Source organism: Salmo salar, chromosome 25, assembly GCF_965601325.2.
Source record: "Salmo salar chromosome 25, fSalSal1, whole genome shotgun sequence".
Taxonomy (NCBI): Eukaryota; Metazoa; Chordata; class Actinopteri; order Salmoniformes; family Salmonidae; genus Salmo; species Salmo salar.
The window spans coordinates 45112501-45130129 of NC_138315.1; the positions used below are offsets into that span (position 1 = coordinate 45112501).

The following is a 17629-nucleotide window of genomic DNA, read 5'->3' on the forward strand; positions in this document are numbered from 1 at the left end:
ATGGGACGGCGGCAGAAGGTTTGTGTCATTGCACGTTTTAAATCAATCATTTTATGTGAGCAACAGCGTTACAGTCAATAGGCTAAATACACGTGTTTTTTTCTTCAGTTTAGTGCGAGACAATATCACAAACAATACTCCAACACAATACCCTACATTGGAGTTCGGGGTCGCTGTGGCAGCACAGAAAGGGGAAACCATGGTAAATACTGGATTATTGTGCGTGTTTAAGATCGACTACATTACGGTATGAGTGTGCAAAATCACTGATCTACAAATTACCTTAGAATACAATAATCAACAGAAAAGCCTCGCTCAAACCTATCCTCTGAAACACAATGAATAACATGAGGTATGGTGGGGAAGAGGATCGAGGTTGAGTCAGTTTAATACTATGTGTCCACTTCCTCTGATAGAGATTAGTTGTCCTCGTGTAATGTCAGGGCGATTAGAAACAACGCCCCTCTCTAACCTTCTCCTGTTACCATCTATGGTGACTCCTGTTTACCCCAATGTGGGTTACTGGGGTAAAGGTTCAGTTTGTTTACTTCACAGTGGTGTGGAAGAGCTCTGATCCCAGACCAGACACCCAAATACTATTTTGAAATCTTTCAAGTCCTAGAGTGCCATATGGGCGGGGTTTGCAGTTTTGTGACTATTCTGTTTGTTCCATTGTGGCAGGCAAACTCAATCAACCACAGATAAAGTATTTGAAATGATTTCAAATAGTATTTGAACCCAGGTTTGTTAGGGACAACCTTTAACTTAATCCTTGTGGGACAGCACCAACAGAATTCCATAGGGTCAAGGGTCAAAGACTTTGGATCTAAACATTGCCCCATAAAGATGCACCCTTGGGAAAACAGGCATAGCCTCGAACTAGAAAAAGTGGGCCTCGCCAGCAAAACATTGTCAACCATTTCACGGGTGTCTCTCTAAATCACTGTCCCTGCGGCAACATGGGGAAATCGTCCCAATCTCCACTAATACATAAATACATAAATGTCATAATTCATTCATATAAGGTGATTGAATGTGTTTGTCAATATGACTGAAATATTATGTTTTCAACTGAAACTCAACAGACAACTTTCTCAAAATAATTTTCCCCCACTCACAAGTCATAGGCTACTTTGTATGACAGTTGGAAGCTGAAACAGTGACCCCTGGTGGACATTTACTATATCTAAGTCTCATTAGGCTGCATGACTACAAAACAGGGCCAAAACAAGGGTTTGTAAAATAATATTCTATCACACACACACACACACACACACACACACACACACACACACACACACACACACACACACACACACACACACACACACACACACACACACACACACACACACACACACACACACACACACACACACAGCCCAACAACGTCCCCAGAAAACACGCGCTCAGCGCACATTACAAGCATCCCCCTGTGCCTTTGATAAGGACAGAGTGAGGACAAAGCCATCAGCAGGACAGCTATGATTAACCCCTTTACACCATCAGATCAACCCCTGACTCCCCAGCGCCCCCCAGTGGTCCTCAGCGCTCCGCAGCGCTCCCCAGTAGTCTTCAGCTCTCCTAGCGCTCCCCAGTGATCCTCAGCGCTCCGCAGCGCTCCCCAGTAGTCTTCAGCTCTCCTAGCGCTCCCCAGTGGTCCTCAGTGCTCCGCAGCGCTCCCCAGTAGTCTTCAGCTCTCCTAGCGCTCCCCAGTGGTCCTCAGCGCTCCGCAGCGCTCCCCTGTAGTCTTCAGCTCTCCCAGCGGATAGAGGAAGTCCCCCCTCCCACTTCTACCTCCTGATGACTCCCATCCGTGTAAAACGATACAGACACACCCTCCCTGGGTTCAGGCTCACATGTGTGTGCACGTTTTCTCCCGCTCTCTGGCTTTGAAGAACAGGCTCCTGTGGGGAGCAGAGAGGGAGAAGGACATGCCTCTGTACCAGACCTGCCTCACCAGAGGGAAAGACCACCACAATAATACTAATAAATACACTCAGAAAACGTTACGCCATACGTTGCACATAAGTTTCTCCATACTTCGCTCCCCACATGCAACAACTCTCCCCAGCCTGCGCTGCAAGTCACTGGCAGACACGGACCAGTCTTTTCAACAAGCTCTGTAGTTTCAAAGAGGCCTTTTTTCGCTCTCTCTCTTTCTCAGGGATCCAGTTCTGTTTAATCACTTGCATTCCGAGGCAACCGGAGACAAGTTCAACTGACAAAGCCCTCAGCTTATGTCAAACTTATCTTCTTTTAAAACCCAGGAAATCTACAGCCAGGAAATCTCAGTCAATTATGGGAGACATTCTGTGGCTATTAGCTCATGTCATTCATCAGCGCTTTAGTTGGGTGGGGAGGTGTCATGTGGTTTCTGATTAGCTGTGAAATAAGGGTCTAGTAGATGTTGCTTTGCACTAAAGATCCTATAGAGCACGGTTCCCTAACCACTTGGCCTCCCAAGTTATTATTTTTTGTAATTTTCATTGTTGGACATAAAAGACTGTAAAAACACCATGAAATTAGCTCCAGGTGATTTTAATTTAGGAAATCTGTTCCCAAGTATTTCCACACATATAGAGACACGTGAACATATACAAATGTAAGTAAGGTTTGAAATTATTATGTTTTAGTGAAATATTATATCTGTTTGGGCTTGTTGAGGGAAATTTGCTGTCTACAAATGATTTGTAATTATGTTCTGGTCCCTGAATCTAGTTGATGATCCCTGCTATAGAGTCCAGGTAGGCTAAAACAAACATTCACAGTCTCAGAAAGATTTCCAATACTGTACTATTTGAGGCCAGCTCTGCCATAACTTAAAGACACAGCACCTGGATTACACACATATGGTCTTAAGAGCTTGCATCACTGCAAATTATTTGATGGAATTAGGACAAGGTGATCGGGGAAGTTTTCACTGATGCCTTGAAATCAGCAGATGCCGCCTATAATCCAATCTATAGCTGAGACTCAGCTCATTGTAATCAATGAATTGCTGAGACATGGAGGAACTTGGCAGACACTACAGCCCTCCAAGACTAGATACTAGCCAGCCTATATGGAGGTACTGGTAGGAACTAGGAAGGATAGAAAAATGACTTCCATGACTAGATACTAGCCAGCCTATATGGACGTACTGGTATGAACTAGGAAGGATAGAAAAATGACTTCCATGACTAGATACTAGCCAGCCTATATGGAGGTACTGGTAGGAACTAGGAAGGATAGAAAAATGACTTCCATGACTAGATACTAGCCAGCCTATATGGAGGTACTGGTAGGAACCTGACTACAGCTGTATCACTGACAACAATGACATCAGCTGCTTCTACACCTGCATTGCTTGCTGTTTGGGGTTTTAGGCTGGGTTTCTGTACAGCACTTTGAGATATCAGCTGATGTAAGAAGGGCTATATAAATACATTTGATTTGAAATTTGATTTGATTACTGACATCACTGACTACAGCTGCATCACTGACATCACTGACTACAGCTGCATCACTGACATCAGCTGCATCACTAACTACAGCTGCATCACAAACATCACTAACTACAGCTGCATCACTGACATCACTGACTACAGCTGCATCACTGACATCAGCTGCATCACTAACTACAGCTGCATCACAAACATCACTAACTACAGCTGCATCACTGACATCACTGACTACAGCTGCATCACTGACATCAGCTGCATCACTAACTACAGCTGCATCACAAACATCACTGACTACAGCTGCACTACAGCTGCATCACTGACTACAGCTGCATCACTGACATTCCAGACTACAGCTGCATCACTGTCATCAGCTGCATCACTGACATCAGCTGCATCACTGACATCACTGACTACATCCCGGGATGTACAACTGGAGACTACTGATCTACATCAAGTGGGGAAATGCGATGGAATCAGGGCCTACGATAGGAGCGATCGCTCAACGCTACTGAGGAGACACAGAGAGGTGTAGGAGAGGGGAACAGGACGACCTGTTGAATGCTGCAGACTTCCTGTCTCTCCAGAGTGGGAAGACAATGGGTTCTGGACACACAGTTTCACTTTAGCTGAGGTAAAGCCAAGCCTGTTCTGGGAAACTGGGCTAGAGGCTGGGGGAATTGGGGGGCCATTGTTCCAGGGAGAATGTGGAAGGAAGTGGATGATGGTGTTTTGGAAGAAGGTGGAGAGTTGTGGTCACAGCTGGTAGTTTGGTAGGTGAAGCATAGCTGGATGCTAACTGACTGGTCATCGCAATCATCCGTACCTCTGAAAGGAGATGGTAATTCAGATGCCACTACCACAGAGCAAAAAGCAACTATTTCATTCAGCCTTAACACTACAACCACCGAGACAAGTCAAGACCACCCAGACAAGGAATTAACTCATCCAGTTTCCTTAAATAGTTTTTCCCAAGCCCCTTAAGTGTCTATACACAGTGACTCATTTAGGACCTCCCAGTGACAAAGCGTACCACAAGATCCTATTTTTGTAAGGATGGACGCTGGAGACAAGAAGCAGGTACAGGGAGTGAACAGTTAATAACCACAGACAGGAACAGAATATGGACAGCGTCTGGACAGGGGAAATGGAAATGACAATAATGCTGACATGGGGAGGAAACAGAGTAAACAGACAGATATAGGGAAGGCAATCAAAATGTGAAGGAGTCCAGGTGAGTCCAATGAGCACTGATGCGTGCGTAATGACGGTGACAGGTGTGCCCTCGAGCGCCAGAGAGGAAGGGCGTGAGCAGGCGTGACAATTTTCCCCTATAATCCACCTGCCAATACAAGAGTGGCGACGTGAGGGTGGGCTCCAGTGACATAATGTGGTCTGTTTTGCATACTCAGGCTAGTTAAAGACCCCCATACACTCCACACATCACTGTTTAAATGGAAAGCATTTCAAACCAAGCCCTGTATAAAGGCAATAGTAAAGCTCAGTTTACATCCAAATGAATTACAGTGGGCAGGGTGAAATTGAATGCAAAAAGGAAGTCCAAAAGCATGTATAAACAAAAGAGAACCCTTTTGTCCGAAAATTGCCGGCTCTCCGGTTCTCAATAAAGTGCCTGTGATTAATGTACACAATTAACCCTTCCCCTCCCATTATTGATCCTGGAGGCCATTTTGAGAATTGAGAGCTTGGCAAAATGTGTATGCATGACAGAAAAACGGTCGTAATGAAATTAAACAATTATCATTTTGGGTTTTTTTGCGACAGGACGGAAATCAACCTCTATCTAAAGTAGGCAGATAGAGGCCTCTGCACAAGCGACAAGACAAAACTAATTCCAACCTTTCCCCCATCCAAAACTGGAATCCCACATAAAACACTCTACTTTTGTTCTGTTGGAGAGAGTGAGTGGTGAATGAGGGGTGACATAGGGCCAGCGAACATATAATGTGGGGCAGATTGGGGAGTGAGTCTGGGGGTAGAATGCTAAGAGGGGTGGTTTGGGAACAATGAAGTACCCCTCAAACAAAATCCCACTAATCCCTACGATTTACTCCCACAACTCCCAGTGAGTGTCACAAAGAACCACAATAGCCCCCTGGGAATCTGTGACATCACAGCCTAATTCCCTGACTAGGCTACACCTCAGGCAGGCCCAGATTTCATGGCCAACTATTGTACACAATGCTGTGATACAACAGCCCTAACACGTGAAACGTAACGTTTTTCCTGGTGGGGAAAGATAAAGGACATGCGGATTCCAAAATGGCTGCTGTCCCACCATTTAATTTACACTTGTTAGGCAGGCATGAGAGACCAGCAACACAGAGGGGGGAACTGAGGATTGGATGAGCCTGCAGAGGAGGGTACCCAGAAGTGGTTGAAGTGGTCCAGGCCATGCTGTTGACTGAATGAAGTCCTAATTGGCTGTGTTTGTTCCTCAAACTGAGGAGTTGTAAAAAAGAAGAGAGTTGGAAAGGAGAGAAAGAAAATGAAAACAAGTTCCAAGATCTCCTGTATGAAGTTCCAAGGTCTCCTGTATGATGTTCCAAGATCTCCTGTATGAAGTTCCAAGGTCTCCTGTATGATGTTCCAAGGTCTCCTGTATGATGTTCCAAGGTCTCCTGTATGAAGTTCCAAGGTCTCCTGTATGATGTTCCAAGGTCTCCTGTATGATGTTCCAAGGTCTCCTGTATGAAGTTCCAAGGTCTCCTGTATGAAGTTCCAAGGTCTCCTGTATGACGTTCCAAGGTCTCCTGTATGACGTTCCAAGGTCTCCTGTATGAAGTTCCAAGGTCTCCTGTATGAAGTTCCAAGGTCTCCTGTATGAAGTTCCAAGGTCTCCTGTATGATGTTCCAAGGTCTCCTGTATGAAGTTCCAAGGTCTCCTGTATGATGTTCCAAGGTCTCCTGTATGAAGTTCCAAGGTCTCCTGTATGAAGTTCCAAGGTCTCCTGTATGAAGTTCCAAGGTCTCCTGTATGAAGTTCCAAGGTCTCCTGTATGACGTTCCAAGGTCTCCTGTATGAAGTTCCAAGGCCTCCTGTATGAAGTTCCAAGGTCTCCTGTATGACGTTCCAAGTTCTCCTGTATGAAGTTCCAAGGTCTCCTGTTTGAAGTTCCAAGATCTCCTGTTTGAAGATCCAAAATTTCCTGTATGACGTTTCCACGAGCCAAGCCATTTTCTTAGATCTCACCAAAGAAAGATACCCATCTTTGGGCCGAAAGGTTATTTGTATGAGCCTCTAAGGCAGGGAAAATGCTTATGAAACTTGATATTTCTGAGGTGCTCTGTCACATACTAACCAATTGTAGGAGGGCCAGGGCCACTTTTAATGAAATTCTACTGTAGCCCCAGAAAAAAAAACACCTTGCAAGTGGCAACCGGACAAAAATGTCCAAAGCTAATTACAGAGTCCCTCATTAAAGCTCACCTCCGGGCACTATGGCTGCCCCCTCCGCCCCTTTGCTCTTCTCCATTGAAACAAAGTCTTTGTTGTTGAGGGAAGCCTAGGAGGTGCTCCCAAGGGAAAGCATAGTGCTGGCTGGCTGGCTGACTGGCTGGATGAAGGGAGGGATCCCCTGTAACCACTTTTCCAATGTAGAGGCTAGGTATGTCAATCAATCCTACTATAAAGACAACAACAAGGAGAACAGCATGTAAAGTATAGGCACAATGAGTGACGTAAAGGGAGATATGGCTCATGCTAGATTTAACTGATAGTCTACTCATATCAAAGCATACGAAAAACCCAATCACTACTGAGCACCAATGTGTTCTCCTTTGTTCTATACAAGCATATTTTATTGCATATTTTATAGGGCCCTAAAGTCCCCAAAGACACAGCGACCAAGGGAGTTCTTTGTGTACCAGATATAAACCAATTACAAAATTACAATCCTTAAATGGGGCATACCGAGTGGCGCAGCGGTCTAAGGCACTGCATCTCAGTGCAAGAGGCATCACTACAGTCTCTGGTTCGAATCCAGGCTGTATCTCTTCCGGTTGTGATTGGGAGTCCCATAGGGCGGTGTACAATTGGCCCAGGTTTGGCTGATAAGCCGTCATTGTAAATAAGAATTTGTTCCTAACTGACTTGCCTTGTTAAATAAAGGTGGGTCAAAGACGAGATGTGTAAATTTGGTGTCCGAAGGCTATTCATTTAACATAAAAAGATAAATATGTATAAATATAATATTAAATCACTCAACGCTTACCCTTCTTTTGATCCAGAAATATTTGTGTTGCAAACTATTAAATTAAGGGAGTTATTGACCTCTAAAGTGTCAAAATGTCCTTAAATGTAACTGTCCAGGTTAATATTCTAATGACAAAAGTGTTTTTAAAATGTAGAAATTCATCTTAAAAAAAGAAATGAACACCCAATGCATAATTGTGTTAGAGTTCCAACAATTGCAACAATATATAGAATAATGGGCGACATACTGTATCTAAAAAATATTTAAAAACTTGAATAACTTTTGTCCGGACTTTTGCGCTTCATCAGTGTCATTCAGGTAAAAAGCCATTTTAAAGCATATCACATGATGGTAATCATGTGACAGTGTGTGACATCACAAAGAAGACCCATTGAAGACCCTCTATCAATGTGATGAGGTGAGTAAATCTCTCTGAAATATTTGATGATTTCACCTTTTCATCCTCTAGTAACCTTTGTAACAAAAACGCATGTCTTTCAGTACAACACAGAAAACATACTTTTACTGTTATTATTTTATAAAAAGCTATATTAAATATGAAAAGTAAATATAATCTTTATGGGTAATGGTCATTACTTTATATAGGTGGCAAAGGAACTGCCTTTTAAATATGTTTATGTATGAAATCCGTTCTTCAGTATCACGCTTTTGTCCTTCAACACAACAAAAGTTTCATGTTATACCACAATGTCACCCGTTATGCTGAATGACAGTAGCTTTGTTATCCCATTTTTTTCACTAGTTTACAACATTTAATCATGCAATTCATAAGTACTTGTTGTATGAATACTGAATATTATCATTTTTAACTATTTTATGGCATTTTAAGGTATTTCAAGGCACATTATCTTTATACTGTAGATGCCGTTGTCTAATGAGGAGAGGGCTGCACGGCACAGACAAAAGATTAACGCAGATCCAGTTGCTAGGGAGGAAAGAGTAGCCAGAAGAAAAGCAAGGTATTGTTTTCATGGTTTTATGCTACTGTCAGCAACAGAATAGGATATACTGGAATATAAAGCTGGGTGGATAACACTTAACAGTTGCACTATTACACTGTAGATTACAACATTAACTATCATGTAATAATCGTGTAATAATGCAACTTAATGCAATGTAAAGTGTTGCCGCAGGCTCAAATTATAGTGAAGTAATTATAACTAACATTAGCAATGAAATAGTAACAAAACATGCTTTTTTTTCTGAGAGTGTACAATATTAATTCAATACAACTTCATTCATAATCCCGCTCCACTTAGTAGTTGAATGTTTCTCTGAGTGCGCAAAACTCTGTCTTTGTTTGTCAACTCAACCATGACAGGGTCTTTACTCCAGAGCTGAAGAAGGTTGACATGGACAGAGGAGACACAGACCTCTCAACAAATGGCCTTTCATCCAAGGAGAGAGACAGAGCCAGATACAGTATCTTCTATCTCCATGGCTTTAAAACAACACAGCCAAGCCTTTGTTTGAGCACTTGACTTTAACAGAGGTCCGAATCAGGAATTCCTCATCGACTTCCTTTGACAGATAAGCTTTTAACTGTTAAAATGAGCTTCTATTAGAACCCCCCTGGGCAGGTAGTGAGTTCCATAAATAGTTTCTCAAGTGTTTAAGTCAACGAATGCTATTTGCGGTCTTTTCCAGTCATGGAAAATACTTGAAATTACAGGCTAGAGGTGTTGAAAAATGGCTTCCGCAAGAAAGACTCCAATGTTGGCAATTGAGAAAAGTAGTAGTCAGTAAGGCCTTGAGCTATTAGATACTACTACCACTGACTGAAGTGTGTGCTGCAAACAAGTTGACAACCCACTAAGCCCTTTGTTCCATGTACTGTATGTCTGTACAACATAAACGTGAGTGGCTCCAGATGAAATTAGTAAACACAATTTGAAAATGTAAATTGAACATTATTAAACTCAAATATTGAGAGTGATATAATATGCACAGATCGGATTACACTAAATTAGATAAACTGTCCAGTGACACAATCTTTACTTGTACCATGTTGAGTCCTCATTTTGTTTACTTCAAATAAGAATCACAAAGAAAGGCACAGAGTATCTCAATATCCAATCACTGACATCCTCTGTTGCTTATCTGCACAGAGAAAGCCATCATCTAAAACATTGGATTAATATCAAATCAAATCAAATTGTATTTCTCACATACAACATGTTTAGCAGATGTTATTGCGGGTGTAGCGAAATACTTAAGACCGTGCTGCAGTTTGTCTCACATTGTTTACCGACTGAACGCAGCCCTCAAGAGAGAGTCAAATCCCTGACCCAACTGAACACAGCCCTCTTAAGAGGGAGTGAAATCCCTGACCCAACTGAACACAGCCCTCTTAAGAGGGAGTGAAATCCCTGACCCAACTGAACACAGCCCTCTTAAGAGGGAGTCAAATCCCTGACCCAACTGAACACAGTCCTCTTAAGAGGGAGTCAAATCCCTGACCAAAGTGAACACAGCCCTCTTAAAAGGGAGTCAAATCACTGACCCAACTGAACACAGCCCTCTTAAGAGGGAGTGAAATCCCTGACCCAACTGAACACAGCCCTCTTAAGAGGGAGTCAAATCCCTGACCCAACTGAACATAGTCCTCTTAAGAGGGAGTCAAATCCCTGACCAAAGTGAACACAGCCCTCTTAAGCGGGAGTCAAATCACTAACCCAACTGAACACAGCCCTCTTAAGAGGGAGTGAAATCCCTGACCCAACTGAACACAGCCCTCTTAAGAGGGAGTCAAATCCCTGACCCAACTGAACACAGTCCTCTTAAGAGGGAGTCAAATCCCTGACCAAACTGAACACAGCCCTCTTAAGAGGGAGTCAAATCCCTGACCCAACTGAACATAGTCCTCTTAAGATGGAGTCAAATCCCTGACCCAACTGAACACAGTCCTCTTAAGAGGGAGTCAAATCCCTGACCCAACTGAACACAGCCCTTTTAAGAGGGAGTCAAATCACTGACCCAACTGAACACAGCCCTCTTAAGAGGGAGTCAAATCCCTGACCCAACTGAACATAGTCCTCTTAAGAGGGAGTCAAATTCCTGACCCAACTGAACATAGTCCTCTTAAGATGGAGTCAAATCCCTGACCCAACTGAACACAGCCCACTGAAGAGGGAGTCAAATCACTGACCCAACTGAACACAGCCCTCTGAAGATGGAGTCAAATCCACAACCCTCTTCCAGTTCCAATGTGGTTAACAGAGAACTTACCAACCAGAAAGACATAGCAGAGCTTTCAATAGGATGGCCACTACCTCTCTTAGGTCCAGAACCCGGTAAGGTCCAGAATATGCAATTAGGCTTGCCTGGGGCTCATGAGGACTGTGCGTGTTGTGTTGTCCCTCTAGTAACACAAACTGAACTGAGATACACACCCTGGTAGTCTTTATCCTGACATTTCCTGAGCTACATTGTTAGCAAAGGAAGGAGGAAACACACACACTCTCTCTCTCTCACACACACACACACACACACACACACACACACACACACACACACACACACACACACACACACACACACACACACACACACTCTCTCTCTCTCACACACATACAGACACATGCTCACACACACACTCTCTCTCACACATAGACACAGGCACAAACAAAACACTCACACTAACACAAACACACACCGGCATGCTTACACATACAGTCCATAACACACAACACACACAGTGGAAAGACTGACTCTCAGGGAGTCCCATCATGGAGCGACCTGCAGAGTGTAGCTACAGCAGGAGGTTCCTTCCTTTCTGTTCGGGGGCCGAGGTCAGCGCTTAACCTGTGGCCAGCGGGGAGGTCTGCTCACCAAGACAATTCACTTCCTTGTCGATCATTGACAGAACATAGAAATCTTTCCAGTCAATGTCGCAAGACGGAGCTCTCTCCACACTGTGGGTTAAAAGGACCGCAGCTAATTTACAGGGGCTGTTCATTATGGTAAAGAATGGGTTTCCTGTCAATCCATCAAGTGTAGATAAATAGTTATTTCTGTGTGTTTTATGGACATGCGACTCTAATCAGTGACGGATTTAGAGGCAAGGTGTAAAGATCATTGTGTGACAGAGGAATTACCCAGAAGAGCAATGGGAAAGGGGTCTGAGAGAAGGGTCTCTTCATGTCATATAGTAGCAGCTAAAGTTGAGAAAGCAAAACAGAGACACATTCATTGTTTGATTTTAATTGACAACATAAAACATTCGACAAATACACTACAGTTCAAAAGTTTGGGGCCACTTAGAAATGTCCTTGTTTTTGAAAGAAAAGCTCATTTTTTGTCCATTAAAATAACATCAAATTGATCAGAAATACAGGGTAGACAATGTTAATGTTGTAAATGACTACTGTAGCTGGAAACGGCTGATTTTTTATGGAATATCTACATAGGCGTACAGAGGCCCATTATCAGCAACCATCACTCCTGTGTTCCAATGGCACGTTGTGATAGCTAATAGAAGTTTATCATTTTAAAAGGTTAATTGATCATTAGAAAACCCTTTTGCAATTATGTCAACACAGCTGAAAACTGTTGTTCTCATTAAAGAAGCAATACAACTGGCCTTCTTAGACTAGTTGAGTATCTGGAGCATCTTCACTTGTGGGTTTGATTACAGGCTCAAAATGGCCAGAAACAAAGACCTTTCTTCTGAAACTCATCAGTAAATTCTTGTTCTGAGAAATTAAGACTATTCCATGCGAGAAATTGCCAAGAAACTTAAGATCTCGTACAACGCTGTGTACTACTCCCTTCACAGATACAGCGCAAACTGGCTCTAACCAAAATAGAAAGAGGAGTGGGAGGCCCCGGTGCACAACTAATCAAGAGGACAAGTACATTAGAGTGTCGAGTTTGAGAAACAGACGCCTCACAAGTTTTCAACTGGCAGCTTCATTAAATAGTACCCGCAAAACACCAGTCTCAACGTCAACAGTGAAGAGGAGACTCCGGGATGCTGGCCTTCTAGGTAGAATTCCTCTGTCCAGTGTCTGTGTTCTTTTGCCCATCTTAATCTTTTATTTTTATTGGCCAGTCTGAAATATGGCTTTTCTTTGCAACTCTGCCTAGAAGGCCAGCATCCTGGAGTCGCCTCTTCAATGTTGACATTGAGACTGGTGTTGGTGAGTGCTACAGTAGTCATTTACAACATTAACATTGTCTACCCTGTATTTCTGATCAATTTGATGTTATTTTAATGGACCAAAAGTGTGCTTTTCTTTCAAAAACAAGGACATTTCTAAGTGACCCCAAACTTTATAACTGTAGTGTACGTTCTAGATAGTTCAAACAAATACATAATGTTGAAACAACAATACAAACATACATAACAATCTATAAAGGAAGTAGTCAGACTTATTTCCCTTGGAGTACTCAGACACTGAAACAACTAGTTTTGAATAAGGCAGTGTGGCGAGCAGAACCAGGGCTGGTCTGGGGTGAAGAGGTCAGGTGCACAGCTAGGGACCATTGAGGGGCTAGACAGGCCACAACCTCTTAACCCACAGGGTCACCCTTTGTGTTTTAGCAGGCGCTAAATGGAACACATTTCAGTCTAGCACATTTATTGGAAGAGGGGTTTTCTTTAGTCATTTCTATTTTCTACATTGTAGAATAATAGTGAAGACATCAAACTATGAAATAACACACATGGAATCATGTAGTATCCAAAATCCAAAAAAGTGTTAAATGAATCAACATATATATTCAGCAAAAAAATTAAAAGTCCCTTTTTCAGGACCCTGTCTTTCAAAGATAATTTGTAAAAATCCAAATAACTTCACAGATCTTTCCTGTTTGGGCGCATGAACCGCTAACGGGACACCTATGACAACATCTGGTGAAATTGCAGAGCGTGAAATTCAAAACACAAAAACCGGAATATTAAACATTCATGAAAATACAAGTGTCATACATCATTTAAAAGCTTACCTTCTTGTTAATCCAACCGCGTTGTCAGATTTGAAAAAGGCTTTATGGCGAAAGCATATCATGCGATTATCTGAGGACAGCGCCCCACATCAAAATACTTTTTCAACCAGCACAGGCGTCGCAAAATCACAAATAGCGATAAAACAAAATCACTTACCTTTGAAGATCTTCCTCTGTTTGCAATCCCAAGGGTCCCAGCTACACAATGAATGGCCATTTTGTTCGATAAAGTCCTTCTTTATATCCAAAAAAGTCTGTATAGTTGGCGCCAATGATCTCAGTAATTCACTCGTTCAACTTGCATACAAACGAATTCAAAAAGTTACCGGTAAAGTTCGTCCAAACAAGTCAAACGATGTTTCTAATTAATACTCAGGTACTCTAATATCTAAATAAATGATAATATTTAAGACGGAGAATAGTATGTTCAATAAGGAAGATAAATAACAAAGAGCGCGCACCTCATTCATGCGCCAACAAGACTACTTTTCTAATGAGAGACACCTTGTAGTTTTTCCAACTACTTGCTCATTTTTCAAAACACAAGCCTGAAACCCTTTCTAAAGACTGTTAAGATCTAGTGGAAGCCAAAGGAAGTGCAATCTGGGTCCTATCTATTTGAAATAGCCTGTGACCTAAAAAAAAGAAAAATTCCGGATGGATTTTCCTTGGGTTTTTGCCTGCAATATCAGTTCTGTTATACTCACAGGCATAACTTCAGAGCGTTTTCTATCCAATGCTACCAAGTTAATGCATATCCAAGCTTCTGGGCCTGAGTAACAGGCAGTTTACTTTGGGCATGTCAGTCATCTGAAGATCCGAACAAAAACCAGTCTCCAAAACAGGTTAACTTCTTTGGGCTAGGGGGCAGTATTTTGACGTCCGGATGACGTGCCCAAAGTAAACTGCCTGCTGCTCAGGCCCAGAAGCTAGGATATGCATATAATCGGTAGATTTAGATAGAAAACACTCTGAAGTTATGATTCATGTAGTCTCCTCGGAACAGTTGTGTCAGATGTATCTGTTACTTGAACTCTGTGAAGCATTTATTTGGGCTGTAATTTCTGAGGCTGGTAACCCCAATGAAATTATCCTCTGCAGCAGAGGTAACTCTCTGTCTTCCTTTCCTGTGGTGGTCCTCATGAGAACCAATTTCATCAGGGCGCTTGATGGTTTTTGCGACTGCACTTGAAGAAACGTTCAAAGTTCTTGACATTTTCCGGATTGACTGACCTTCATGTCTGAACCTGTTGTGGATAGGGGGCAGTATTTTCACGGCTGGATAAAAAAATCTACCCGATTTAATCTGGTTACTACTCTTGCCCAGAAACTAGAATATGCATATAATTAGTAGATTTGGATAGAAAACACTCTAAAGTTTCTAAAACTGTTTGAATTGTGTCTGTGAATATAACAGAACTCATATGGCAGGCAAAAACCTGAGAAGATTCCAAGCAGGAAGTGGCCTGTCTGACAATTTGTAGTCCTTCTGTTGCATCTCTATCAAAATTACAGCATCTGAGCTGTTACGTGACACTTTCTAAGGCTTCCATTGGCTCTCTAAAGCCTTCAGAAACCGGATTGAGGCATCTCCTGTCTCTGGACAGATAACAGCAGCACAGTTTGTCAGTGGTCTGCCTGGGGACAGAGAGACTGGAGATGCGCATTCAAGAGACCTCGCCATTTTTTTCTTTCCCTCTTTGAATGAATACAACATTGTCCGGTTGGAATATTATCGCTATTTTACGAGGAAAATAGCTTAAAAATTGATTTTAAACTGCGTTTGACATGCTTCTAAGTACGGTAACGGAACATTTTGAATTTTTTTGTCACGAAATGCGCTCACGCATTACCCTTTGGATAGTGACCTGAACGCACGAACAAAACGGAGGTATTTGGATATAACTATGGATTATTTGGAACCCAAACAATATTTGTTGTTGAAGTAGAAGTCCTGAAAGTGCATTCTGACGAAGAACAGCAAAGGTAATCCAATTTTTCTAATACAAATTCTGAGTTTAGGTTGCCTCGAACTTGGCGGGTGTCTGTATAGCTCACCGTGATGGCTGAGCTATGTACTCAGAATATTGAAAAATGTGCTTTCTCCGTAAAGCTATTTTAAAATCTGACACAGCGGTTGCATCCAGGGGTAGTCTATCTATAATTCTTTAAATAATTGTTATATATTTTGTCAACGTTTATGATGAGTATTTTTGTAAATTGATGTGCACATTCACCAGAGGTTTTGGTGGGAATACATTTTCTGAACATCACGCGCCAAAGTAAAATGCTGTTTTGGATATAAATATGAACTTTATCGAACAAAGCATACATGTATTGTGTAACATAATGTCCTAGGAGTGTCATCTGATGAAGATCGTCAAAGGTTAGTGCTTCATTTAGCTGTGTTTTGGGGTTTTATTGACACATGTCCTTGCTTGGAAAATGGCTGTGTGATTATTTTTGTCTATGTACTCTCCTAACATAATCTAATGTTTTGCTTTCGCTGTAAAGCCTTTTTGAAATCGGACAATGTGGTTACATCAAGGAGAAGTGTATCTTTAAAATGGTGAAAAATAGTTGTATGTTTGAGAAAGTTGAATTATGACATTTTGTTGTTTTTGAATTTGCCGCCCTGATATTTCACTGGCTGTGTCCCGCAGGTGGGACGCTAGCGTAGCCCATAGACGTTAACCTTGCGCAATACCCTAGATGCAGTTGCACCCCTAAAAACAAAAAACTTTTTTCATATGAAACTAGCTCCCTGGTATACAGAAAATACCCGAGCTCTGAAGCAAGCTTCCAGAAAATTGGAACGGAAATGGCGCCACACCAAACTGGAAGTCTTCCGACTAGCTTGGAAAGACAGTACCGTGCAGTATCGAAGAGCCCTCACTGCTGCTCGATCATCCTATTTTTCCAACTTAATTGAGGAAAATAAGAACAATCCGAAATGTATTTTTGATACTGTCGCAAAGCTAACTAAAAAGCAGCATTCCCCAAGAGAGGATGGCTTTCACTTCAGCAGTAATAAATTCATGAACTTCTTTGAGGAAAAGATCATGATCATTAGAAAGCAAATTACGGACTCCTCTTTAAATGTGTTTATTCCTCCAAAGCTCAGTTGTCCTGAGTCTGTACAACTCTGCCAGGACCTAGGATCAAGGGAGACACTCAAGTGTTTTAGTACTATATCTCTTGACACAATGATGAAAATAATCATGGCCTCTAAACCTTCAAGCTGCATACTGGACCCTATTCCAACTAAACTACTGAAAGAGCTGCTTCCTGTGCTTGGCCCTCCTATGTTGAACATAATAAATGGCTCTCTATCCACCGGATGTGTACCAAACTCACTGAAAGTGGCAGTAATAAAGCCTCTCTTGAAAAAGCCAAATCTTGACCCAGAAAATATAAAAAACGATCAGCCTATATTGAATCTTCCATTCCTCTCAAAAATTTTTGAAAAAGCTGTTGCGCAGCAAATCACTGCCTTCCTGAAGACAAACAATGTATATGAAATGCTTCAGTCTGGTTTTAGACCTCATCATAGCACTGAGACTGCACTTGTGAAGGTGGTAAATTACCTTTTAATGGCATCAGACCGAGGCTCTGCATCTGTCCTCGTGCTCCTAGACCTTAGTGCTGCTTTAGATAGCATTGATCACCACATTCTTTTGGAGAGATTGAAAACCCAAATTGGTCTACACGGACAAGTTCTGGTCTGGTTTAGATCTTATCTGTCGGAAAGATATCAATTTGTCTCTGTGAATGGTTTGTCCTCTGACAAATCAACTGTAAATGTCGGTTTTCCTCAAGGTTCCGTATTAGGACCACTATTGTTTTCACTATATATTTTACCTCTTGGGGATGTCATTCGAAAACATAATGTTAACTTTCACGGCTATGCGGATGACACACAGCTGTACATTTCAATGAAACATGGTGAAGCCCCAAAATTGCCCTCGTTAGAAGCCTGTGTTTCAGACATATGTAAGT

The 17629-nt window shown here is 42.1% G+C and overlaps 1 protein-coding gene across 6 annotated transcripts in view; it reads right to left on the minus strand.

Moving 5' to 3' along the window:
* The window catches only part of LOC106586822 (tensin-1), a 328681-nt gene that overhangs the window by 271956 nt on the left and 39096 nt on the right, over nt 1-17629 (minus strand). For 2 of the 6 annotated variants that reach the window (XM_045707334.2, XM_045707333.2), the window contains exon 1: nt 10910-11044. The exons of the other annotated variants lie outside the window; for them this stretch is intronic. In XM_045707334.2, coding sequence (XP_045563290.2) covers nt 10910-10924 — 15 coding nt within the window. In that variant the 5' untranslated portion in view covers nt 10925-11044. Of the gene's footprint in view, nt 1-10909; nt 11045-17629 lie in introns of those variants that run through there. 6 annotated transcript variants of the gene reach the window in all.